Genomic DNA, 26,207 nt, shown 5'->3' with positions numbered 1-26,207 from the left:
GAAGCCCCCGTGTTTGGCCGCTTTCAGCCTGCTACCCTGTTCCTGTCGCTACTGGTCCTGACTGGGAGCAAACTGGGATGGAGGGGAAGCGCTGGTGCCACCAGATGGTGCTGCCATACAGCCAGACCGGTGCACGGCTTCGCCCTGGGGAGCTGGGTGCAGGTGGGACCCTCCCACGGCTTCTGCTCAGTCCTGGGGGGGTTCTTGGGGTTCTCTTCACAGGGGAACGGAGGTGTCATAACCCCCCCCCCCTTCCCCATCACCCCCTCCCCCGCGAAGGGCTGACGGCGTCGAGTTCCTGCCATCACACCCGGGGTGTTGGTGACGCAGTGACACCCTTGCCGGCAGCTCCCCAGCCGGGTTGGGTGTCCTGTGGGTTCCCACAGGTGTGCTGGGACCCAGGGGTAAAGCCTGGCCCAGCTAAAACCCAGCGCCAGCCCAGCGTGAGGGGGTGCCGTGGGGCTCAGGGGGGGGTCTGAGCCTAAAAACCACACTGGGGGGGTCTCACTGCACCCCTGTCTGGAGAGGTGATGGTGATGGAGGGGTGGGGGTGGGAGGGGAAACCCTCGTAGTTCGTTTTGAACCCCCTTTTCTGCCTGTGTGGGGGTGTCTCTGCTCAGGGAATGGGCTGCTGTGGGGGGCTCCCCGGGTCCCCCCGCTTTTCCTCGGGAGGAGGAGGAGGAGGAGGAGCAGCGCTGGGTGTTCTCCTGCCCCCCATGGACACGGGGGAGCTTTGAGATCCTCCCCACAGCAGGAGCCGGGACGTGCAGCCCCAGGCACCCCGGCCAGCCGGTCCCTGGTGAAATCACTCTCCCTTTAGAAGGTGATAAGCTCTTCCTGCCGGGCCGTTTCCAGGGTGATGTCATACTCTTACCTAAGCCATGTGTCGCTGAGGTCATTTTACAACCACAACGCTCCGGAGGGAGAGAGGGCGAAGGTTTCCTGGGGAAGCTCATCCCAGAGCATCCCGCTCGGGTTCCTGAGCTGCAGATCCAGAGGCTCCCGGGGAGGAGGAGATGTCTCTGCCGGTCTGGCTCCTCATAGATCTTCATCCTTCTCCTAACGGCCCCGCTCTGTTCCCCCCCCATCCTCTTCCTCTCCCCCCCATTCCCTGAGCCCTCTGAACCCTTTGGAAACGAGGTGGGATTTTTGGGCAGCATCCATCTGGCAGGGCTGGGCTGCCCCTGCCTTTCCCAGCTTGCAAATCAAAGCTGAGCTCGGAGCCCCCGGTGCCGGAGAGCCCCTACCTCCCTCCCTCCCTCCCTCCCTCCCTCCCACCCTTCCCTCCCACCCCTCTCTCCCGCCCCCCTCTCTCCGAGCCGCTGCCCAAGGGCTCCCCAGAGTTTCCCCTCAGCATCTCGCAGCTGCGGAGCTGGCGCAGGGGAATGCCTGGAATTTCCTGCCGGCTCCGAGCATGTGCCGAGTGCGGGCAGGTCCCCGGGTCAGGGTTCGCTCGCCGCCTCTCGCACCCTGGGCTGGGTGGTTGGGGATGGACGGGCTCCTGGAACGCTGGAGAATTCCCGGCACGCGCTCCCCGTGCCAGGGATGATGTTCTGGGCTGAGGACTTCCCCGTGCTGTGGCATTCCAGCCACGCTTCTTCCTTTCCCCCTCCCTTGAGCTGCTCCGAGGTGCCTCCTCGTCTGGCTCCAGCCTTTCAGGAGATATAAATGGATCTTCACCACCTACCTCTGCTCGGGGCTGGGTTTTTCTTGGCCGGTTCCCAACCAGCATCACAGCTCAGGCCTGGGTGAAAGTCTCCTCTTGCTGCTCCTCACCAGCTGCTTCCCGCTGCCGTGGATGCTCGGGCACAGGAGCAGCGTGCCCTGTGTACACAGCCCTTCCCCTGGTCACGTTCTGGTGACTAATCCCCTCCTGACGGGTGCCTGGAGTTCACAGAGAATGAAATTCCTTTCCAACAGCAAGCCCATCGAATTCTTCCTCAGTTTCCACCCTCACCCCCCCCCCCAAAACTGTGCCTTAAAAACCATCCAGGCTCCTCAAATCTTGAGGGGTTCTGGGTCGTCCTTCCCCTGCGGCACCTCCCGAGGCTTCCCTTGGGATGCTGCTGTGGGATGTGGTTGGGTTTCATTTCCCTCAGCTCTTTCCCCCCCCTCCTCTTCACTCTTTGGATCAGAAAGCTTTTTGGAGGGAGGATTCAGAGCTCACCCAGGTCCTTCCTGGTGGCTCAGGGCTGGCACTGTGGCAGGTCCCTGGCTGCAGCTCCAGCTTTCCTTCTGCCGTGGCCTCGTGATTCACATCTGGGCTCCTGGCAGCCTGGGTACCTCAGGATCCACGCTAAGAACAGAGGCAGGTTTGGGAACCTCAGAGGGGGGGAGACGTGTCCCCCTTTGAGCAGAAAGAGCCTCACACCGTGGAAGAGCTGCCTCAGAAAGCTGCTGCTCGATACCCATCGCCGTGGTCCTGCCCAGGGCGAGCTCCCTGCCTGCTGCCAGCGATGCTCCAGGCGTCTCACCGTGTTTATATCCAACAGAGGGGAAACACCAGCACATCCTCACCCAAGGGATGGACCCTGCCTGGAAATCCCTGTCTCCCAGGGGGGATCCACTCCAGGGAGGATGCTTGCTGCAAGCCAAGGATGCTCACTGCAAGTGGAGAACTTCCCGGTGCCGAAAGCGTGGTGGTGAGGTTGGGGTCTGGGGTGGTCAGTGAGGGTCCCTCACCTGTGGTTCCCACTCAGGGCGGCTGGGTTGGAGTCACTGGGAATCAGAGGGGGCTGGGAATGCTGGTTAAGCATTGACCATGGCAAAGCTGAGGCTCAAACAGCTCCGTCCAACTGGAGCAGAAGTTCCAAATTTAGCAGATGCTGCAAACTTGCAGCGAAGGGGGAGGGGGAACAGGACCCAAAACCAAACAAACCCCCACCCAAACAAGTGGCTCCGTGGGGCAAAAGCTGCTCTTCGCTCACCTGACCCATCCTGTTTGTCTTTTGTTTAGACATGGCTAAAGGTCAGGCTGGCTTCCACTCTGCCAATTCATCCTGACTGCAGCCAGCGCTGGGAAACGCTGGGACAGCAGCTTCCCAAGCACCCCGAGCTGGGAGCAGGGTGAGAGCCCACAGCTCCCAAACCTCTGTGTCCATTTCCAGACCTGGGATGAGCCAGGGTGGAATAACACCCCCCCCCCACCCTTGCCTGCCATTGTGACCCATGGACCACCCACCACCTCAGAGGCTGGCTGGGCTCTTCCCCTTCGCTTCTGCTTGTCTCACCCCGAGTTACTCGTGGAAATGCTGAAGTTGCTCTCCAGCCCCAACTTCCCCAGAGCCCCAGCGGCTGCTCCAGCCTCGCGGGGTGGCCGCAGGCCGGGGCAGCAGCGCTGCTCTTCCCCTCCTGGCCCTTGCCTGGGAAACACCATGGGAAAGCGCTGACGACCTCACTCCTGGGGGGTTGCAGGAAAGACACACCCACCCCCCCCCCAGCCCCAGCTCCAGCATCCAGCTCACTCCCTATGGAGCCCCCAAAGTGCCACAGGGTGTGGGGAGCACCCAGTCCAATGGTGTTGGCCTTGCAGTGGGATGCTCGGGGGGTGGGGTGCTGTAACCTCTCTGGGCTCACCCCAGGGGGGGTGTGTGTGCTTGGTGGGGGGGCTTTTCAGGACCCACAAGGACCCAAGGGAGCTAAAATCTGGAGGGCAGCACTTCCCCTCTCACTGTTGCAGAAACAACCCAGGTTCCTGAAAGTGCCTGTGGGCAGGCGGCCGCGGGGAAGTCCCCATGCTCTCTGGGGAATTGGAGCCCCCCCAGAGCCCCCCCCAGAGCCCCCCAGTCTGTGCTCATCCTCATCAGCATCCCACCCCTGAGCTCCCCAGTCTGTGCTCCCCCTCCCCTCAGCATCCCACCCTGTGGGCTGGGGCAGAGCTGGTGTGGGGGGAGCAGAGCGGGGCTGGTCCCCATCCTCTCTCACATCAACCAGGGGCAGCAGCTGCCTTTGAGGAGCCACCAAACTCCAGCCACGTGTGGCCAGTGCGGGGCTGGTGCCCCCATCCCGTGTGGTGCTGGGAGCTGCTCCGGCCCCGCTGGAGTTAACTGGAGTTCAGGGCTGCAGCGCTCCTGGGGGAAGTGACTAACACTCACGTTCCCCTTCCCCTTTCTTTTGGGGTTTAATCTCAACGTTCGCCACGTGACGCCTCTTTGCTTTAAGCACCCAAATTCCCAGTTTCCCCCCCACAGGGTGTGGGGGGGTGACAGCACGAGGACATCAGCTCCTCCTCACCCTCAGCCCCTCCAAGGTCCAGGCATCCCATAGCCAAGCGCTCTACAACTCCCTGCTCCCAGTCCACGCTGGGAAGGGAAGAGCCGCGCTGCCCTTGCGCCTCTCCGATGGGATGCGTGTGGGATGCAGGCCCCGCAGAGGGAAGGCTTGCTGGATAAACCTGACCCCCCGATGCAGCAGCTGACGTGCCGGTGGCCGGGCGAGGACCGGGGCAGCCGTGGGATGCTGCCGCTTCCGCGTGGGGCTGGGGCTGTGCAACCGGCTGCTGAGGACACGCTGGGATGTTTCATAACGGGTCTCTCGGCTCTCCCAGCCGCCGCTGCTCCCAAGACACGAGTTTTACGGCCCTTCCTGGGCTGTAAATCTCCCAACTCCCCCGGCTGGCGCCTTTTTGAGGGGGGGTGGGTGGTGGTGGAGGGAAAAAACATCCGGCTTCAGCAGCCTTTGATGCTCCCGGAGCACCAGGCCCCGTGCGTCACCGGTGGCTCGTGCCACACGCCGCGTCCTGCAGCGAGGCAGCGCCTTGCGAAAGCGGCACCCCCGGGATCTGGGGGGTGCTGGGTCTTGCTCAAGGGCCGGGAGATGTCACCGCTGCGGGGGAAGGGCCTCTTCCTGCACCCGGGCGCTGCGTGGCCCCGGTTTGGCTTTGGATGAGGCACGGGTTTGGCACCTCGCTGGTGGTGGAGGGTGCTGAGTGCCGGGCCGGGGACACGGAGATGTTGGAGGAGGAGGGCAGTGAGGTGATTCTGCCCTGGGGTGTTGCCTGTGGCTCTCCTGGGGGGATGCTCCCTCTCCCTTCTCCCTCGAGTTGGGGGGGCTGTGGGGTTATGATCACCCCAGTTCATAAAATCCCCAGGAGAAGGATCACGGGGACCTTGGTGCTCCAGGGATCTCCTGAAGGACCCAGCAGCTCCAGCTGGAATAGAAGCAGCAGCTCAGGAGCCAGCGCCCTGGCCAGCTCCCTGAGGGGTGATGCCTGGGGGACACACACCCATCTAAGTGTATCCCACCCTGTGTTCCAGAGGGATGGGCGATGTGCCACCCGCTGCAGCAGCGGGACGGTGCCCAGATCCCTGTGGGATGAAGCACTTGAGAGGAACCTGGCCACACGTGGGGCTTCTTTCCAAGCTGGAAGTTCTGGGCAGGGACAGGCGGTGTGAAATGGTGCGAGGTGGGCTCCTCCTTCCCCTCTCCCTCCCTCCATCCATCCATCCATCCATACATTCATGCATCAATCCATCCATCCCTCCATCTATCCCTTCATCCATCCCTTCCTCCCTCCTTCCATCCCTCCCCCTGCAAGGATGGACCCGGAGAGGGGCAGAGGAGCTGACACCGGGCTGATCTCCTCCCCACACCGCTGCCCGTGCTGACCGATTTCTCCTTTCACGTGCTTTGGGTCTGGTTTTGCCTCAGACAACCCCTGAAGACGCTGGGTGAGGGGGGCAGGGGGAGCTGGGGCCGGTCCCAGGGAGGAGTCGGGGATAAACAGACGTAAATCCCGGGATTCCTGTGGGCACGGTGGGAGTGTGGTTAAGGACCAGGCACTTGGCTCCTCTTCAGCACGTTTGGGAACGGCCTCGCCTGCCCCAGCCAGCGCTGGGGGTGGGGGGGAAGGAACGTGCCTGTTGCCTCATCTATCTGAGGGTTGCTCATCCCTCTGCTCATGGGTTGGGTCAGAGCATCCCTTGTTGCGGGAAGGAGACGGGTGGTCCCACGCCCACCTCGGAGCCTTGTTCCCCTCCCGGGTTTTGCCCTTCCCAGAGCAGGGGCAGCCCCAGCCTGGCACCCACACATGGGCTGGCTGGATTCGTGCCAGCCCAGCGTGCCCGGCTCCATCCCCACCGTCTTCGAGCTGCCTGGGGATGACATAACTCCGGCTGTTGTTGCTTCAGGAGGGACCAGACCTGGGCCAGAGCCGTGCCCTGCCTGCGTGGGGGAGCTGCTGCCGCAAGCCTGGCTGGGGTGTCGTCAGCCAGTTTGGGAGGACAAGGTCCAACATTGACCTGCTCCCTCCTCTGCACGCACCGGCACGAGCCAGGCTGCCCTGGCACGGCTGCTTCCCAGCTCCCCTCCTTCTTCTGAGGGGTTTTAGGGACCAGGCTGTGTGCTCAGCTCAGCCCAGTATGCGATGGGGACCCGTGTGCTGACAGGGACCGGTGTGAGGAGAAGGATGGAGAAGGCAGCTGAGGATGCAGGGATGGACAAGCTGCACCATGATGCTGCCCGTGGCACGGTCCTGCCTGCGCATCCTCCTCTCCATCCCCATCACCCCCTGGTACCCACCCTCCCGCAGCTGTTTGCCCCTGGCCCATGGGGCAGGGGAGGTGAGGGGGGATTTCCCCAGCCAGGACCAATCCGTCGGGAAAACAGGAGGTAAATGGGGAGTTATTTCTGCCCGACAAAAGGTGTTACGTGGTTTTTCAACCCACCCAGTTGCAAATCACCTGACCCCAGAGCTCCCATACGGCTTCCCAGGCGGAGAGGAGAGATTCCTGCTGGGTGTTTATTCCGGCGTCACCCGCCGGCAGCCTGGGACGGGGAGGGGGGACGGAGGGCGGGCAAAGTTCGGCTCCTATAAAGTCAGATCTGGTCCCACTTCATTCATTCCCCTGGCAGCATCGCCGGGAGCTGCACGTCCAGCAGAGACCCCACACACACCTTCCCGGGACCTCCGGCTGCCCGAGCGATGCTGCTGAGGATACTGTGGGATGTCAGAGCCGCCCTCACCTGCCTCCAACTCCTGCTGCTGCTTCTCTCCAGCGTGGAGCCGAGACCCCACACGTGGGACGGGGACCGGCTGCAGCTGGAAGCCCTGAAAAAGGGGATCCTGGAGCGGCTGGGGATGTCTGCACCCCCCACCCTGCGGCACCGGCCGGACCCGGAGAGCATCCGGAGAGCGCAGCGGCTGTACCAGCAGAAAGTGGCAGAGCTGGCGAGGAACCGGAGCCGGGACCTGGATGAAGAGGAGGAGGAGGAGGAAGAGGAGGAAGGAGCAGTGCCTGGGACCAGGCGTCGGCATCGCCTCACCCCCACCCGTAAGTAGCCGCGGCTCCGCGAACGACACCCCCCCCAGCCCCCCCCCCACCCCGCACCCTCCATCTCCCTGCGTACACGCACGTGCGCACGCGTGTCCGTGGCGTGTCCGTGGCGTGTCCCTGGCGTGTCCCTGGCGTGTCCCTGGCGTGTCCCTAGTGCCTCGGCGCGTGCCGGGACATGACCGGGCATGAATCACGGCAGCCGCGGTCACCCCTGTCCCGGCAGCGGCCCTTGTCCCGGCGCGGGGCTGGCTGGGGGTGCTGGGAGCAGGGTTTGGGGGGGGGCACAAGGGGGGCGAGCAGAGGGGGTGTGGGGAGAAGCCCTTGACCCTCCCCCCCCCCCAGGCTGCTCTGTCGGGGGGGGGGATTTAGGGGTTTATCTGGGATTTGGGGGCTCATCCAGGTCTGGGGGGACTCAGCTCCCGCTGCTTGGGGTGCAGGGGGCACAGCGGGGTGGGGGGTGACCAACCGCCATCCCTCAGCGAGACCCTCACGCTGGGGGCTCCTCGGGGGCTTGGTGGGTCCGAAGTGGGTTGGGGGGGACAGGGTTGGATGTGGGGGGGTTGGGTGGTGACTCCCCGCAGCAGCAGCTTGGCTGCGGGACAGGAACCGGTCACGAGCCTCGTCCGGCGGATTGCTGGCTCTTACATCAGCTCTCCTGCCTGTCCCCACAGTGCTGCACCCCACCGACGGCCCCGGGGGGCACCGGGACCCCCACGGCCCCCACCGGTACCACCTCATCCTCTCCCGCTCCCGGACTTTCCACCGGCAGATCCGGGTGGCGCGGGCAGAGCTGCAGCTCCTCAAGCACCCGCTGCCACCAGCCCCCAGCACACCCCAGCTCGCCACCCCCATCCCACCCCGGGTCAGCGTCTACAGGCTCTGGGGGGCTCCTGGGACCCCCCAGCTCATACACAGCCAAGAGCTGGACCCCGACGCCGGGAGCCTGGACCTCGCAGCCGCCATCCGGCCCTGGGCTGCCGGCCCTGAGGACACGCTGCGCCTGGAGCTGGTCTTCCCAGCCAACGTCTCCACCTTGCCGAGCATCCCTGGGGTGCTGGAGGTGGAAACCCTGGAGACCCCAGCCCGGGGGGCTCGGAGGGCGCGGGGGCTGGAGGAAGAGTGCCGGAAGAGCGATGGGAAGTGTTGCCTCAAGTCCCTCAAGGTTTCCTTCCAGGACATCGGCTGGTCCGACTGGGTCATCGCTCCCAACAGCTACTACATGAGGTTCTGCGAGGGCTCCTGCCCCCACAACTACAAGCCGGCCAGCATGCACGCCCAGATCAAAGCCCGGCTGCACTCCCTGTCCAAAGCCACCCCCCCGCCCTGCTGCGTCCCCGCCGCCTACGACCCCATGGTGCTGATGCACTACGACGAGCAGGGCAGGCTGGTGTCCACGCTCTTCGAGGACATGCTGGTCACCAGGTGCCACTGTGCCTGAGGCATCGCCTCCAGCCTGGACCCCCACCCACTGACCCCGCATGGGTAGAGCCTGCCCACCCCCCCCCAGCATCTCCAGCACCCCAAAACCCACATGGGCAGAGCCTGCCCACCCCCCTCAGCATCTCCAGAACCCCAAAAGCTACATGGGTAGAGCCTGCTCACCTCCCAGCATCTCCAGCACCCCAAAACCTACATGGGCAGAGCCTGCTCACCTCCCAGCATCTCCAGAACCCCAAAAGCTACATGGGCAGAGCCTGCTCACCTCCCAGCATCTCCAGAACCCCAAAAGCTACATGGGCAGAGCCTGCTCACCTCCCAGCATCTCCAGCACCCCAAAACCCACATGGGCAGAGCCTGCCCACCTCCCAGCATCTCCAGCACCCCAAAACCCACATCCCATATGCCTCCATGCTGGGCCAGCCCCGGGGTGGGATCCATGGGGGGGGGGGGTCTCCAGCTGCAAGCACACCCCCCTGCCCCCCAATAACTTATTCCCCCCTCCCCTTTCCCTTATTTAAGTTCTGGTTTATTTGGTGGATGGACCCTTCCCCAAGCAGGTTGGGGTGGGCACAGCCCCCCCCATCCGAGTATCACCCCCACCCCCTTTCTCCATAGAGACTTTTTTATACTCCCCAGTTATTTATTGCTAATTTATTGTGTTTTATAGCCAACCCCCCTCTGTTTAGCCAAGTTTGGTGCTTCCATTTGATATATTTCTATAAAACAGAAACAATGCAGCGATGTGTTTGGATAAATGATGGGAAGGGGGGTGCTGGGCGCTCCCTCCTGGGGGTGGGGGTCCCCGATGGCACTGAGGGGGAGCAGGGACCAAAATCCCTCCACAGGTCACGGTCAGCCGGGGGTCCCATGGCTCAGCCCCCCCCCTCCTCCCTCCCAGAGCTGGGTCCATAGGGATCTGCTGGTAAATCCTTGGAGCTTCCCAGGGCCGGGCCAGTCCCATCCCCATCCCCACCCCGTGGTGTGTGAGTAATGCCTGGGCGATGCTCCCAGAGACCTTTGACTTGTTTGTGTCCTTGAGGTGGGTGCTGGGTGCAGCCTTGACCCCCCCACCGGGCAGGACATCCAGCCAGGGCACAGATGCTGCCCGATTCTCAGGCTGTGGACACCAAGGGGTGGGGGGAACCCCGGGTTCCCCAGGCTCCTTGGCCACCCAGGTTGGGGATGGCACCGCTGGGCATGTGTCCCCTCTGTCCCACCTGCTCTTTCAGAGGGTCCCACAGTGATCCTGGGCTGCCCAGACCCTCGGGACTGGGGCTGGAGGGACCCTGGGATATGGGGACGTGGGCTTGAGGGACCTGGGCTTCAGTGACACCCGCGCTGGGGACCCACCCCGAGGTGACCCGGGCTCCAGGGTCCTGTCCTTGGTTGTGTTGGTCCCTGGGGGGGGTCTGGGGGCTCTGGGGGCTCCAGGGACTTTCCGACACCCGTTATTGGGGCTGGTGGTGCCATCAACCAGTAACGACCCCGGCTCTGCTTGGGGATGGGGGTCACCCCGCTGCTGCTGCAGGGATGGACCCCCCAGGCTGAGCCCCCCTGTGTCCTGCCCGGGGGTCCCAGCAGACCACGAGCTATGAGGGGGAATTGAATTAAACCATTTAATGGGGCACAGCAGAGTGTCATGGGGGCTGGAGAGCCCCACAGAGCCAGGGGGGGACACAGAGACGGACACACAGACAGACAGACAGACAGACAGACGGACACACACCCATGGGGAGCCCGTGTCCCCTTGGGGTGCAGCCGGTGGCAGCGATGGGGTTTAGAAAAGCTCCCCAAAGTGGCAGATTCATCAGGGGAAGGGGGGGGGGTGTGGGGGGTGTGTGTGTGCAGGCAAACTGGGGGTGGTCGGCCCCGTTTCCCGGATGTCCCCAGCCACCGGCGTGTCCCCGGGCGCACGTACACCCTGAGGCTCCATGGCAGCCAGAGGGGAAGAGGAACCAAGTGCTGCGGTTGCCCCTCACCCCCCCCACACACACACTCCCCACCTCGTCCTGCCAGATGGCCCCGGGGGGGGCCCACACGTTCCCCCCCCACCACCACCCTAGACGGGAAGGCTCTGGTGTGCCGGCTGCCGGCGGATGCTGCGCTGAGGTGTCCCCGCGGTCGGTGGCCGCCAACCCCGCGCCGGCGCGTTCAGCCCCCGTCCCGTGATGGGAACTGGGGCGAAGGAGGGGAGCGGGAAGGAGGGAGGGTGAAAACACACCCCACCCCCACCCCCCCAGACACACAGAGAATCAGGTGTCCCTGGCAGGATGTGGTCATGGGGACCCCGCGTGTCACCGTCCCAGCCGTGGGGAGACCCACAGAGCCTCCAGCCATGGGGAGCACCCATCCCCGTCCCCTCTGGGCTTGGGGGGGGGCGAGCCCTGGGGAGAAGTGGCTGTGGAAGGCAGAGCTTCACACCACAGCCCCCCCCCGCCCCCCCCCCCGGGCCCCTCACTGGTTGGGGATGATGTAGACGTTGTCCTCGCCCAGGCTCCGCGTGTTGGCGTAGATGGGCTGGTCCCCGGCGTCCCCATCGCTCCCCAGGAAATAGTCGTCGTCTACCGGGCCCTGGGAGCTGGGGGGGGACACACCGGGGGGTGGCATCAGGAGATGGGGCTGGTCCCCAACTCAGGGGGACTCTGGGGATGTGGGGGAGTGGGGATGGCTCAGCCCTGGCAAATGCCTGTGCCTTGGGGATGGTGGGATGGGGCAGCACGGGATGGGATGGGATCGGGATGGGATGGGGATGGGGATGGGATGGGATGGGATGGGATGGGATGGGGATGGGGATGGGGATGGGATGGGGTGGGATGGGGATGGGATGGAGATGGAGATGGGATGGGATGGGATGGGGATGGGATGGGGATGGGTATTGGGATGAGGATGGGATGGGGATGGGGATGGGGATGGGATGGGGTGGGATGGGGATGGGATGGAGATGGAGATGGGATGGGATGGGATGGGGATGGGATGGGGATGGGTATTGGGATGAGGATGGGATGGGGATGGGGATGGGGATGGGATGGGATGGGGATGGGGATGGAATGGGGATGGGGATGAGGATGGGGATGAGGATGGGGAAGGGATGGGGATGGGGATGGGTGGCACTGCTGGGATGGGAGGGGACAGCAGAGAGGGGATGGGATGGGGAGATGGGGAGATGGGGATGGGGACGGGACAGGGATGGGATGGGATGGGATGGGATGGGATGGGATGGCATGGCATGGGAAGGGATGGGATGGGGATGGCATGGCATGGGAAGGGATGGGACGGGACAATGTGGCACAGCACAGGACATCAGGGGATGGGTCATGCCCCGTGCAATCAAAGCCTCACCTGTACTGCCCCTCCTGCCAGCCCGGTGCCCATCCCGGTGTGGCGGCCGTGGCGGTGCAGCGGTTCACAAACACGTTCTCATAGTCCGGCGCGGCTGCGGCGGCGTCGCCGGTGCCGCTCTCAGTGTCGCGGCTGATGTAGCGGGGCTGCCGCTGCGCCATGCTGGGCTCCTGCTTGCTCCACCCCACCCCACCCACGGCGCCGGTCGCTCTCCTGCGCCGGTACCACACCGCCATGCCACCCACCAGCACCACGGCCGCCACGACGGTGCCCACGGCCACACCGGCCACCAGCGCCACGCGGCTCCGGCACTCCAGGTCGTAGAAATCGGTGACGTTGTAGTAGTGCTGTGGGGACAGGAGGCAGCGGCACCAGGGCGCTGAGCAGTTGGGCTGGGGGCAGGCGCAGGGTCCCAGGATGCTGCCCACCACCCCGCAGCCGCACGGCACGTCCAGGGAGAGCAGGCTGGGCTGGAAAGCCGAGCTGGGTACGGCGAGCAGGGGGTTCCCCTCCAGCTTCAAGGTCTGCAGGGCCACGGTGTTGGCGAAGAAGCTGTCGGGAAGGGCTTGGAGCTGGTTGTACTGGAGCTGGAGGACACGCAGCCCCCGGGCCTGGCTCAGGAAGGCAGCTGGCAGGTTCTGGAGCTGGTTGTGGGACAGGTCCAGCTCCTGCAGCGCTGGCCCAGCGCGGGATGAGGAGTTCAGGCTGGTGATGCCTTTGTGGCTCAGCTGCAGGTGGGTGACGTGCTCAAAGGGGCCCCAGTCCAGCTCGGAGCACTGGTGGGTCTTGTTGGCCAAATTCTGGCTGGGGGAGCTATCTGTGGGCTGGAGGGAGCAGGGGGCAGAGGGGGACACGTGGCACAGCAGCAGCAGCAGCACGAGGGGAGCCGTAGGGTGCCCCATGGCCCTTCCGCCCTGACGGGCGCCTGGGTGGGAAATGGGGGGGTCAGCAAAATCCTCTGGGACAGCATCTCCCCTCCCTCCCAGCCCAACATCTTCCCTCTCCCCAGTGCACACCAGTGCGGCCCAGTCTCCCAGCCACCCCACACCCACTCCCCCCCAGGCTGGGCAACACCCCGAGGGTCCCTGCCCACCCCAGCACCCCGACTCGCCTGCGCTCCGGCCGCCTCTCTGCCCGGCCCAGGCGGGCTGTGGGAAGAGGAACAGGCGGGTCCTGCCATCCAGTGTCACCCTGCCAGGGCGTACCCGGCCCGGGGCGGGGGGCAGGGGGGGCAGAACCCCCAGTCTCACCACCCCCTGGTCACCCCCAGACCCTCCGGCCCTTCCCCACGGGGCCCCAAGCCCCCCGTGCCGTGGTGGTGCCTCTTCCTGTGCAGGGAGATCGGGCAGTCCCCGGGGGTCTGGGCACCCGGGGGGGCTGCGTGGGGTCCCCGTGGGGACATCCCCACACCCCTGCTTGCGGGGGGGGGGGGGGGGGCCTGGGGAGCACGGGGGCAGGAGGGCTCCGTGCCGGGTGTGCACGGGGGGGTGTCCGTGTCCCCAGCTCCGTGTCCCCCCGTGTCCGCGCCCCTGGGCAGGGCCGTGTCCCCATCTCAGTGTCCCCATCTCGGTGCTCCCCGTGTCTGCGTCCCCCCCGTATCCACATCCCCCCCCCAATGTCCGTGTCCCCAGCTCGGTGTCCCCCCGTGTCCGTGTCCCCGCGTGCACCTGCGCCCATCCCCTCGTGTCCGACCCCCCTCCCCGTGTCCGTGCCCCTCCATACCCACCCCCTCTCCTCCACGTCCCTCCGTGTCCGCTCTGCCCGCGGCCCTCCCCTCGTGTCCGTGTCCACCCACGTCCCGTCCCCCCCCCCCCTCCCACGGCCTCTGTCCCTCCGCCCTCACCCCGCGGCCGCGGCCGCCCCCTGGTGTCCGTTGCCCCCCCTCACACCCCCGCGGCCCCGTGCCCCCCCCCCTCGTGTCCGCGTCACTCTCCGCGTCCGTGTGTCGTGGGGGGGGGTGTGTTTGTGTGTGTGTGTCCCCGCTCCGTGCCCACCCCCGCGGCTGTATCCACCCTCTCACATCCCCATCCCTCCGTGCCCACCCCTTCCCCTCCCTCTCTCCCTCCCCTCCGCCCCCAGCACAACCCCGCCGGGCCCCACCACCTCCCTCTCCCTCTGCCATCGCCCTTTTAAGAGCGGCAGGCGCGGGCGGGGTAGTGTGGGGAGGGGGGGGCGGCGGCGTTGCTGGAACAGCCGCGCGGGGGGAGGCGGCGGCGCGGGGACCCCCGGCCCGGCGCGGCGGTTTCAAGCTCCCCCGCGGGCGCGCGGCCGGAGCCGCCGGGGCCGGGGCCGGGGCCGGGATGGCGGCGGGGAAGCGGGGCCGGGGCCGGGGCCGCTGACAGCCGGTGCCGCGCCGCCGCCCCAGCATGTACGCCAAGGGCAAGGGCTCCGGCGTGCCCTCGGACGGCCAGGCCCGCGAGAAGTGAGTGCGGCGGCGGCGGCGGAGGGGGGGGCGGCGGGGGGCGGGCGCGGGCCGGGGGCGCGGAAGTTTGCCGGGGCAGCCGCCGGGGGAACGGGGACGGAGGGAGGTTTGGGGGGGTGGGGGTGGGGGGAAATCGTGGGGCGGGCGGACCCCCCGCGGCCCCGCCCCGCCCCGCCGGGACCCGCCGTGGGAGCCGTCGGGGTTCGGCCGGGCACCGGGGTACCGGGACCCGCGGTGCGCTCCGGGCCGCCGCATCCCCCGTGGCACCGGGAGCTGTGGTGCTCCCCCCCCCCCGCACCTCCCCCCTACCCCAGCCACCGCCGCCACCTCGGGCATTGCCATCCCCCGGGGCACCGGGAGCCGCGATGTCCTCCCCCCCCACCCCGCTCCCCGCCCCGGGCATCGCCGCCCCCCGGGGCCCCGGCGGCGGGAGCCGGCATCCCCCGGGCCGCCCCCGCAGTGCCCGGTGCTCGGGGCCGCCGCTGTCCCCGGGGCACCTGCACCCCAGCCATGGGTATCCCCCCCCCCGCCCCGCCTCCCCGAGCCCGGCCGCCCCCGGGGGTCCCGTCCCCGCTGCCCCGGGGGGGTGGGGGGGGGGGGATGCAACGCCGGGCAGGGGATGTCCCGGGGTGGGGGGGTCCGTGGCAGGGACCCCACTCGCCCCGCCGCCCCGTTCCACGTGGGACGTGTCACCGTCCCTGAGTCATCCCACCGGCGGGACCGGAGCCCAGGGGCCGCCGCGGGGGTGGGGGGTGGGGGGGGGGAGAGGCGCACGGGGGTCGCGGCGGGAGGGGGGTCCCCGTGAGGGGGTGACATCGCCCCCCTCACCCCCCCCCGTGAACGCTGCGGTTCCTGAGCGGGGGCTCCGTCCTGCCCGTCCCCCCGGTGTCACTCGGGGTCCCCCGCGTTGGAGTCCCCAGGCGGGGCTGTCACCGTGGGGGCGGGGGGGCCGTGGCAGGGCACCCTGGGGCAGTGGGTGGTTGGGGGCGGGGGGGGTGGGGGTGAAGGGGGGGGTCGTGCCCGGCCCTGACACCCCGTCCCCGCAGGCTGGCGCTGTATGTCTACGAGTACCTGCTGCATGTGGGGGCCCAGAAATCGGCTCAGACCTTCCTGTCGGAGGTAAGAATGGGGGGGGGGGCACACACACAGCACCTCCGGGCCCCCCCCCATCCCCTGGGCTTGGGGCCCTGAGCCCATCCCCGGGGTGTCAGGCCTGGTGCAGTGTTGCCTGACCCCCCCCCCCCCCCCACTTCCCTCTCCACAGATCCGATGGGAGAAGAACATCACGCTGGGCGAGCCCCCCGGCTTCCTGCACTCCTGGTGGTGGTGAGTGGGGGCCTGGGGGGGGTGGGGGGGGGGGCTGGAGAGGGGCTGGACACCCCCCTCCCCACAGCAATTGGGCTGGGGGCTGCCACCCCCCTCCCCGTGCTGCCGCCACATCACCTCGTACCCCATAAACCTGCCGCTCTGCTTTTCCCATCAGCGATTTCGGGGGGCCCCCCCCGCCCCCTCCGACCCTGGCTACGCCCCATCCCACCCCCCACCCCACTCCCCCCCCCACCTCCCCAACCAGCCCCTCCAGATGGATCCAATTTGGCACCAAGCGTAGGGCGGGGTGTGAGGGGGGGTCCCAGCCCCGCGCTGGACCCCTGCACCCCAGGGGTGCCCCAGCAGAGCACCCCAGGGAGGGGGTGGTGATGCTGGGGGTGGCAGGGGGGACCTCACGGGTCACCCCGGGGGTCTCTGGCCGTGCTGGGCGGGGGCTCAGCGGGGCGCAGGATGCGGCCGTGCCGGGCGCCGCGGTGCCGCCGCCTGTAGCCATTCCCAATAAACCATTAGTTGGTGATTTATGGGGGGGGGGGGGCACAGTGGGGTTGGGGAGGGGGGGGGGGGTCACGGTGCCTTCCAAGCCCTTAACCCTCCCACTGCCAGCACCCAGCCACCCCACGCCACACATGGGGGTGCTGGGGGGGGCCCCACACACAGCACCGGCCCCTCCGCTGTCCCACAGCCACCCCAACACCCGGGGTGGGGGCAGCCGGACCCCCCCCCCATCCTCATCCCCATCCCCATCCCACCCCGGGATGCTGCAGCCTGATGTAAAGTCCCAGGAATTTGGGCTCCGGCCGTAGCGACCGTTTCCAGGGAAAACAGGCGGCAGCGCCGGAGCCGGGAGGCCCCCGCCACGCGGGGGGGGGACACACCACACACACACACACACACACACACACGACACAGCACAGCACAGCACAGCACCACCTGCCCCCACTGCCCATCAGTGACACGAGTGTGGCCGGGCTCAGCCCCCCCACCGCCCATCAGTGACACGAGTGCGGCTGTGCTCAGCTGGCACCCCGGCAGTGCAGGGGCTGTGGGGGTGGTGTGGAGGGGGGGATACACACACACACAGTGTGGGGGGGCCACATCCTAGTGGGGTGCTGACCTGCTGTGTCCCCCCCCCACACCTCCTCCAGTGTCTTCTGGGACCTGTACTGTGCTGCTCCCGACCGGCGGGAGACCTGCGAGCACTCCAGCGAGGCCAAAGCCTTCCACGACTATGTGAGTAGTGGGGGCTGGGGGGGGGCTCCCTCCCCCAACGCTGCCCCCCCACTGCCCCCCCAGCCCCCGCTGGCGAGACCCCCGCTGCGGGGGCGGCCGGCGGGCGGGGGGTTAACGCCGGCTGTGCCAGCCCGGCCGCGCCAGCGTGGGTGACCTATTTTGCAGGGCGGCGTGGCGGGGGGGTAATCCCTGGGGGCCTGGCTCAGCCACCACCCCCCCCCAGCCCCCCCAGGGACCCCGGTGTGTCCCTGCATGCCCATCCCCCACCGATGACACTTTGGGGATGGGGTCACCCCCCCCTCCCACATCCAGCCCATCCCATGGTTTGGGGGGTACCCCGACAGGATTGGGGGTCATTTCCCCCCCACCACCTTGTCTGGTGCCCTGGGGTGGGGGGCCACCACGGCCCCATGGCTCAGTGGGACCCCCTCCCCACACCCCCCATCAGCTCTGCTCCTTATCGGCACCAGTTAATCATTGGCACAGAGTCAACAGCCACTGCCCGGGCTGCGGGGAGGGGGGCACTGGGGGGGCTGGGGGGGGGGCTGGGGGGGCACTGTGCTCTGGGGTGGGGGATGCTCAGTGGTCCCTGGGCTGTGGGATATGTGGTGCCACGTGGGATACGTGGTGCTGTGCAGTGGGGGGATGCAGGACGCTGTGGTACCCGTGGGATGCAGGATGCTGTGGGACCCGTGGGATGCAGGATGCTGTGGTACCCGTGGTACTGTGGGATGCAGGATGCCATGGTAGCTGTGACACAGGGATGCAGGATGCTGTGGTACCCGTGGGATGCAGGATGCTGTGGTACCGTGGGATGCAGGATGTCATGGTAGCTGTGACACAGGGATGCAGGATGCTGTGGCACCATGGGATGCAGGACGCTGTGGTACCCATGGGATGCAGGATGCTGTGGTAGCCATGGCACCAGGGGATGCAGGAGGCCGTGGGGTCCATGGCGCTGGGATGTGGGGTGCTGTGGGTCCCACACCGCCGTTCAGGCTGCTGTGGGATGCCAGAGGCCACAGGCCCATTTTGCCCCCCACCCTCATCCCATCCCACCAGAGCAGCCTGACCCCCCCATCCTCCCCACCCTGGGCACTCAACCACCCCCCCCAGCACCCAGCTGGGAGATGGGGGGGGTGGGGATGACACCCCTCAGCCCCCCCCAGCCCATGGGGCCAGCGGGTCCCTTGGGTGTGCGTGGGCACACGTGTGCCTGCGCCAGCACCGCGGGGGCTGCCGGGGCGCCAGCCAGGAGCCCCCCCACACCCCCCCCAACCCAGCCCACCCCTCCTTCCCCTCCCTCCCCTCCCCACCGCCCCCGGCCCCCCGGCGCAGAGCTGATTTCCATGCTGGAATTAATGAGGCTGCCGGTGCGGGGACGCGGGGACGCGGCGCGGGTCAGGCCGCGTTGCCATGGCACTGCTGCTGGCAGGCAGAGCCGGGGCGCTGGGGACCGATGGGGGGGAGCCCCCGCAGCCCCCCATCCCCCCCCATCCCACCCCACCCCACACCCCCCCCATGGGATGCCCGGCGCAGCCGCATCCCCATCCTGGTACCCACCGCAGCCAGAGTGGTACCCACGGGGTGAGTGTGGGGTGGGGGCTCCTCGCTCTCCCTGGGGGGGCTTCACACCCTGGTGCTGGGGGGGGGGCTGTGTAGGGGGGGTGTGTGTTTGGGGGTCCCCCCCAAACACACCCCCCCCCCTACACAGCCCCCCCCCATGAGCATCACTGGGATGGTGACCCCCACATCACTGGGGGGTGCAGCAGTGGGGAGCAGCAGTGGCAGCAGCACCCCCTCCACCCCAGTGGGGTTTGGGTTCTCCCCATGGGGTGCAGCAGTAGGGGGAGCCCCTGCCCCCCCACATCTCCCCCTGTCCCCCCCCCCTCGCCCCCCCGTTTTCTCCCTCCTGACCTTGAGCCTGCAGGAGGAGCTGAAACTCCCCAACCTGTTGCCATGGCAACTCTGCTTTGCATCACTGACTGAGGGGGGGTGGGGGGGCCAATTCTGTCCCCATCACGGCTGGGGGGGTGAAGGGGGGGGGGCAGCACTGCCCCCCCTGTGGGGCTGGAACTGGGGGGCAGCGGGGGTCCTGCTCTGGGCTGGGGGTCAAGAACCATCCTCATGCTGGGGGGGGGGGGGGAGCAAGAGGGGAGAGGCAAGAGTGGGGGCCAAGGGGTTAACAGGGAGGGGTGTTGGGGGGTGCAGGGGGCAGTTCGGGGGGGGGGCTATGTGTGCCCCCCCCCACGTTGGTTTTGGCTGCCTGCTCAGACTCCCATTGTCTTGCAAATGATCCCTGGGGCTGGGGAGCCCCCGGGGCCGCATCCTGCAGCTGCTGAATGAGGCTGGGGGGGGGCCCAGGACCCCCCCCCCAGTGCCCAGGACCCCCCCCCCAGTGCCCAGGACACCCCCCCCCTACCCAAGGAGGCACCGGACCCCAGTGTGGGGCAGGGACCCCCGGTTGGGTGCCCTGTGCACCCACTGTCACCCATGTGCCTGATGTCACCCGTGTACATGGTGTGACCCCCGTGCTGCCCCAGGAGCCCCCCCAGGCCCCCCCCCCTCCCCAGCACCCCCATTTCAGCCCCAGCAGCACCCATGGGTGCCTGGACCACGTCACCCATCAGGGAGTGATGCCACCCCCTCCAAACCCCCCCCCCCCCATCCCTGCAGGGCTGCCAGCGGGCTGTGATGGGGGTGGGGGGGGGGTGTTGGGGAGGGCGTGGGGCCCCCCGGGTGGAGGGGGCAGCGCGAGGTCCCCCCCTTCTCCTCCCCTCCAAATTGGAACCAGTTGTGGCGCAGGGGCCGAGCCGGAAAACCGGCACATTCCTTCCCCTTCACAGCTCCCCCCGGACACGGGGGGCCGGCAGCCGAGGGGCCCCCTGCCCACCCCCCCCCCCCCAGCCCAGCCAGCCCCCGTGGGGTCCCCCCAAGCCGGCTGCAGCCCCCCCCCACCATGCCCCCCCCCCGGGTTGGCTGCAGAGCGGTTTCTCCCCACGCTGCCCTCTTGCTCCCCCATTGGGGGGGGGAAATGGGGAGGGGGGGATGAGGGGGGGGGTGCACTGGGTGGGGGGGCTCCCCTCTCCCCCCCTCCCTCCCCGTGCTGAGCTCCCCTTCCCCTGCAGAGCGCAGCGGCAGCGCCCAGCCCGGTGATGGGGAACCTGCCCCCCGGTGACGGGATGCCGGGGGGGCCCATGCCCCCCGCCTTCTTTCAGGTACCCCCGCCTCGGGGATGGGCAGGGCTGGGGGGGCTTGGGGGTGGTCCTGGGGGTGTCATCCTGCTGCGTGTGCACACGTGTGTGTTCATGTGTGTGAGCTGCCGTGCAGGCCTGTGTGGCCTTAGCATGTGCATGATCTTGGCGTGTGCATGGCCTTAGCGTGTGCATGGCCTTAGCATGTGCATGATCTTAGTATGTGTGTCCTTAGCATGTGCATGACCTTAACATGTGCATGACATTACCATGCACATGTCCTTAGCATGTTCATGGCCTTAGCATGTGCATGGCCTTAGCATGAGCGTGTTTTTAGCATGTGCATGACCTTAACATGCACATGATATTACCATGCACATGTCCTTAGCATGAGCATGTCCTTAGCATGTGCATGGCCTTAGCATGAGCATGTCCTTAGCATGTGCATGGTCTTAGCACGTGTGTTTTTAGCATGTGCATGACCTTAACATGTGCATGACATGAGCATGCACATGTCCTTAGCATGTTCATGGCCTTAGCATGTGCATGATCTTAATGTGCGTCCTTAGCATGTGCATGACCTTACCATGCACATGTCCTTAGCATGAGCATGTCCTTAGCATGTTCATGGCCTTAGCATGTGCATGATCTTAGTATGTGTGTTTTTAGCACGTGCATGACCTTTAACATGCGCATGACATGAGCATGCACACGTCCTTAGCGTGTGCATGTCCTTGGCGTGTGCATGTCCTTGGCGTGTGCATGTCCTTGGCGTGTGCATGTCCTTGGCATGTGCACACGCCTGCGCTCTGTGTGTGTCTCTGTGTCCCTCTGTCTCTCTGTGCAGCCGGGGGGGGGGTGGGTGGGACTCACACAAACCGGGCCCCCCCCAGGCTGCGGCACAGCCAGACCCCCCCCCCCTCCCAATTCCCCCAGCGCTGCCCCCTCCTCACCCCGCCCCGAGCTGGGGCCAGCCCCCTGGCCCCCCCCTCAAGGAAGCCCCCCCTCCGGGGGCCGCTGCCCCCCCGCCCCGGGCCCCCCCCAGCCGTAACCGTGTCTTGTTTCTCTTGAAGGGACCTGCGGGCTCTCAGCCATCACCCCACGCCCAACCTCCGCCCCACAACCCCGGGGCCCCCCTGCTGGGGCCACACAGCCAGGTAAGGCCCCCCCCGCCCCCCCCAGTGCCCGCAGGAGTGCCCCAGCCCCACACACCCCCCCCCAACCCGGCCCCAGCCCCCCAGGGTGATGCCGCAGCCCCCCCCAGCCCCAGCTCATGCCCCCCCCCCCCGCTCTCTCTCTCTTGCAGCCCTTCATGTCCCCCCGCTACCCCGGCGGCCCCCGACCCCCCCTCCGGATGCCGAACCAGGTGAGGTGCTTGTGGATGGGAGACACCCCTCCCCCTCATGGCAGAGCGGGCGCAGACCCCTCTGGGTGGGGGTCCCGCAGCCCCTGACCCACTGGTGTGTGTGTCCCCCCCCCACAGCCTCCCGTGGGGGTCCCCGGCTCCCAGCCGCTGCTGCCCAACGCCATGGACCCGGCTGTGCGGTCGCAGGGTGAGTTGGGGGGGTCCCTGTCCCCATGTCCTTACCCCCCCTCCCCAGCCCCCCTCATATCGTTGGGGGGGGCTCTGTGGGGGTCTCACACTTCCCCCCCCCCCATCTTTCCACAGGGCACCCGGGCATGGGGGGCCCGATGCAGCGCATGAACCCCCCCCGAGGCATGGCCGGCATGGCCCCCCAGGTGAGGGGCACAGGGGGTCCGGGGTGGGGACAGGGGGACAGGGGATGGAGTTGGGGACAGGGATGGGGACAGGGGTGCCTGGGACAGGGATGCAGGGATGGGGACAGGGATCCAGGGGTGGAGTTGTGGACAGGGATCCAGGGATTGGGGATGGGGATGCAGGGATGAGGACAGGGATGCAGGGGACAGGGATCCAGGGATGGGGACAGGGATCCAGGGATTGGGGATGCGTATATAGGGATGGGTACAGGGATCCAGGGATTTGGGATGGGGATGTAGGGATTAGGACAGGGATGCAGGGGACAGGGATCCAGGGATTGGGGATGGGGATGCAGGGATGCAGGGGACAGTGATGCAGGCATGGGGATAGGGATGGAGTTGGGGACAGGGATGGGGGCAGGGATACAGGTATTGGGGATGGGGATGCAGGGATTAGGACAGGGATACAGGGGACAAGGATGCAGGGATGGGGACAGGGATGCAGGGGACAAGGATACAGGGATATAGGGATGGGGACAAGGATACAGGGATATAGGGATGGGGACAGGGATGCAAGGGGACAAGGACGCAGGGATGGGCATAGGGATGGAGTTGGGGACAGGGATACAGGGATGGAATTAGGGACAGGGATGGGGACGGGGGGTGCTGGGGACAGGGAGGGGGCTCCCCGCTGACCCCTGCTCCCCCCGCAGACCTATGGCAGTGGGATGCGCCCCCCCCCCAGCTCGCTGGCCGGTCCTGGCATGCCTGCCATGAACATGTAAGGCACCTGCCCCCCCCCTGCATCCCCCCCACCCCAGCACTGCCCACACAGGGTGGGGGGGCCCAGCCCGGCAGGACCCCCCCTCACCTGTCCCCGTTGCCTTCCAGGGGTCCCGGTGGCCGCGGGCCCTGGCCGAACCCCAACGCCAACTCTGTAAGTTGGGGGGGGGATACCTGCTGGGGGGGGAGGCTGGGGCAATGGGGGGGGTCTGGCTTGCAGCCCCCCCAGACTCACCCTGTTCCCCCCCCCCCCCAACTAACCCCCTTTTCCTGCCCCAGATCGCCTACTCCTCCTCATCCCCTGGGAACTACGTGGTGAGTAGTGGGCTGTGCTTGGGGGGGGGGGCCATGCTGCTGGCAAACCCACCATAGGCCCCCCCCAAACCCACCTCCCTCCTCTCCCCTGCCAGGGCCCTCCCGGGGGCGGTGGCCCCCCCGGCACCCCCATCCTGCCCAGCCCCGGAGGTGAGTGTCTGCAGGGAGTGGGATGGGGCTGGGGGGGGGGCACAGGGGTGGGGGACAATGTGGGGCTGGGGGGGCAGAATCAAGACACCACGCTGACCCCCCCAATGTGTGTGGCCCCCCCAGACTCCACCAACTCCAGTGAGAACATGTACACCATGATGAACCCCATCGGGCCCACGGGGAACAGACCCAACGTGAGTGGGGGGGGGGGCACAGGGGGGGTGATGGGGGGGGCAGGGACAGGGGTGTGAGTTGGGGGGGGGTAATGGGAGGGCACAGGGGTGTGAGTGATGGGGAGGGTAATGGGGGGGGATGGGGGTGTGAGTGATGGGGGGGCAGGGACAGGGGTGTGAGTGATGGGGAGGGTAATGGGGGGGGATGGGGGTGTGAGTGATGGGGGGGCAGGGCCAGGAGTGTGAGTGATGGGGGGGGCCAGGAGTGTGAGTGATGGGGGGGTGATTGAGGGACAGGGGTGTGAGTGATGGGGGGGGGTAGTGGGGGGGGCCATGGGGGTGTGAGTGATGGGGGGGGTGATTGAGGGGCAGGGACAGGGGTGTGGGTGATGGGGGGGCCAGGAGTGTGAGTGATGGGGGGGGGGAGAGATGGGGATGTGAGTGGTGGGGGGGTTGATGGGGGGTACAGGGGTGTGAGTGGGGGTGCTGGGGGGGGGACAGAGGTGGGCAGAGGGCCGTGCTCCACCTCACTTCCCCCCCCCCTCTTCCCCCCCCCTTGCAGTTCCCGATGGGGCCCGGCCCCGAGGGGCCCTTGGGGGGCCTGAGCGCGATGGAGCCGCATCACATGAACGGATCCTTAGGTGGGTGCCCCCAATCCGCCCCCCCCCCCGTGGTGGGACCCCCCCCCAGGATGGGGTGGGGGGGTCTGGGGGGGTTCCCAGCGCTGCTGCAGCCGCATCCTGTGAGCTCCATGTGTGGGCAGCTGGGCCCAGGCAGCCCCTGGGGCTGGGGGGGCTTGTGGGGGGCACACACGGAATGGGGGGGTCACTGAGGCTCTGCTGTCGTCCCTGCAGGCTCTGGGGACATGGACGGGCTGCCAAAGGTGAGTGTGGGGACCTTGGGACCCCCCCCACACCCCAAGCACTGGGCCCCCTGGTCACCTCCTGTCCCTGTGCTGCTGGGACCCCCATGTGCTGGGACCCCATTTATTGCCACATCCCCCCTGCAGTGCACTGGAGGCTTCCACTGCCCCCCTGCACTGGGACCCCTCCCTGGACTGGGATCCCCCCCCCTTTTAACCCCCTCCCAATGCACTGGGACTGCCCCCCCATGCAGTGGGACCCCCTCCCATGCACTGGGATCCCCCCTTCACCCCTCCACCCCCAATGCACTGGGACTGCCCCCATGCACTGGGATCCCCCCCTATGAGCTAGGTTCCCCCCCCCAGTGCACTGGGACCACCAACACATTGGGATCCCCTTTGCCCCCCCCCCAATGCACTGTGACCCCCCCCCAAGACTGACCTTCCCTTCAAGCCACAGGGATCCCCTTTATTCCCCCCACCCCATTCACTGGGACCCCCAACACACTGGGATCCCCCCATGGGCTGGAGTCCCCCATGGGCTGGGACACCCCCTGCCATGTACTGACCTTCCCCTCCAGGCACAGGGACCCCTTTATTTCCCCCCCCCCATTCACTGGGACCCCCAACACACTGGGATCCCCCCATGGGCTGGGGTCCCCCATGGGCTGGGACACCCTTTGCCATGTACAGGGACCCCCTTTATTCCCCCCCCTCCATTCACTGGGACCCCCAACACAGAGGGACCCCACACCATTCCCCCCCCCAAACTAACCTGTTTCTCCCCCCCAGAGCTCCCCCAGTAACCTGGGGGCCCTGAGCAACCCCCCCGGCACCCCGCGGGACGACGCCGAGCTGAGCAGCAACTTCCTAAACCCCTTCCAAAGCGACAGCGTAAGGGACCCCCAGGGACCCCCGGGGACCCCCCAGGGGGGGGCAGGTGCTGCGGGCGGGGGGCCTGGGGCTTCCACAGCAGCCGGGGTGGGGGGGGGGGGTCCCCACCAACCACCCCCCCTCTGGAAGTGGGAGGGGGTGGCCTTGGCCCAGCGGCTGGGAGGGGTGAGGTAGGTGGTGGAGGGGGGGGGCTGGGGGGGGGGTAGCGGTGTGTGTGAGCCCCCCCCTCCCCAAAATAACCCCCCCCCCATCTCTGCTCTCTCTAGTACTCGCCCAGCATGACAATGAGCGTGTGAGCCCAGCGCCGAGGCCGCCGACAGCCAGACGCCCCCCCAGGCACCCGAGACAGCCTAATTAATAATAGTAATTAATAATAATTACACCCCCCCACCCCCAACTCCCCCCCCCCAAAACACTAAGGAAAGGAAAAAAAAAAATCATTAATAATACTGGGAAATGAGTCACGTGACTTATGGGACTGCCCAACCCCCCCCCACACCCCCCACACACACCCCCCAGGGCAGGGACCACCCCAGTGCTGGGACCCCCCCCCCCCCAGACCACCCCAGCGCTGGGACGCACCCCCCCCCAGACCACCCCAGTGCTGGGACCCCCCTGCCCTGGGACCACCTCAGCACTGGGACACCCTGGGACCACCCCCCAGCGCTGGGACCCCCCCACCCCAGGACCACCCCAGTGCTGGGACCACCCCAGCTCTGGGACCCCCCCAGGACCACCCAACTCTGGGACTCCCCCAACCCCGGGACCACCCCAGCACTGGGATCCCCCCGCCCTGGGACCACCCCAGTGCTGGGGCTGTGGGGAGGGAGCTGGGGGGGCTGTTGTGGGGGTGTTTTGTCCCCCCTTGGGAGGTGCCAGCCCCCCCCCCACCCCTCCCAAACTGTGGGGAGGGGGATTGTTATTTTTGAAGGGGGGGGGTTCACAGTGCTGTGCCCCCCCCCCTCACTTACACCCCCCTCCTCCCCCCAGCATGCTGCCCAGCTGGGGCACATGCACTTAATTGCAATTAGCTGCAATGCTAATGAGCAATGGGGCTGCCCCCCCCACCCCTGCCCACCAGGG

General features: G+C 67.3%; 3 protein-coding genes across 4 annotated transcripts; 2 read left to right on the top strand and 1 right to left on the bottom strand.

Moving 5' to 3' along the window:
- Positions 1–6,922: 6,922 nt before the first annotated feature.
- Positions 6,923–9,620, top strand: GDF15 (growth differentiation factor 15; the record flags this gene model as incomplete). The annotated part of the gene is made up of 2 exons (XM_084276153.1): positions 6,923–7,271; positions 7,946–9,620. 2 exons carry the CDS (start codon positions 6,923–6,925, stop codon positions 8,710–8,712), a joined length of 1,116 nt encoding a protein of 371 aa, XP_084132279.1. The 3' UTR covers positions 8,713–9,620.
- A 1,548-nt stretch (positions 9,621–11,168) lies between these two features.
- Positions 11,169–12,955, bottom strand: LRRC25 (leucine rich repeat containing 25; the record flags this gene model as incomplete). The annotated part of the gene is made up of 2 exons (XM_084276439.1): positions 11,169–11,292; positions 12,054–12,955. The coding sequence occupies 2 exons, from the start codon at positions 12,953–12,955 to the stop codon at positions 11,169–11,171; spliced, it is 1,026 nt and encodes a 341-aa protein (XP_084132565.1).
- A 1,408-nt stretch (positions 12,956–14,363) lies between these two features.
- On the top strand, positions 14,364–25,612 carry SSBP4 (single stranded DNA binding protein 4). 2 transcript variants are annotated; one of them, XM_084276307.1, is made up of 18 exons: positions 14,364–14,475; positions 15,522–15,594; positions 15,740–15,801; positions 16,950–17,034; positions 20,163–20,252; positions 21,302–21,385; positions 21,535–21,594; positions 21,712–21,781; positions 21,898–21,968; positions 22,661–22,728; positions 22,839–22,884; positions 23,010–23,045; positions 23,141–23,195; positions 23,319–23,389; positions 23,931–24,009; positions 24,223–24,251; positions 25,023–25,124; positions 25,391–25,612. In XM_084276307.1, exons 1-18 carry the CDS (start codon positions 14,420–14,422, stop codon positions 25,418–25,420), a joined length of 1,167 nt encoding a protein of 388 aa, XP_084132433.1. In that variant the 5' UTR covers positions 14,364–14,419; the 3' UTR covers positions 25,421–25,612. The 2 variants fall into 2 exon arrangements, with proteins under 2 accessions (XP_084132433.1, XP_084132434.1); XM_084276308.1 differs by lacking the exon at positions 21,302–21,385.
- The last annotated feature ends 595 nt before the right edge of the window (positions 25,613–26,207 follow it).

Source organism: Gallinula chloropus (genome assembly GCF_964237585.1).
Source record: "Gallinula chloropus genome assembly, chromosome: 28".
Classification (NCBI taxonomy): domain Eukaryota; kingdom Metazoa; phylum Chordata; class Aves; order Gruiformes; family Rallidae; genus Gallinula; species Gallinula chloropus.
Note: the sequence above shows the minus strand (reverse complement) of the source record. Positions and strands in the feature narration are given on the sequence as shown.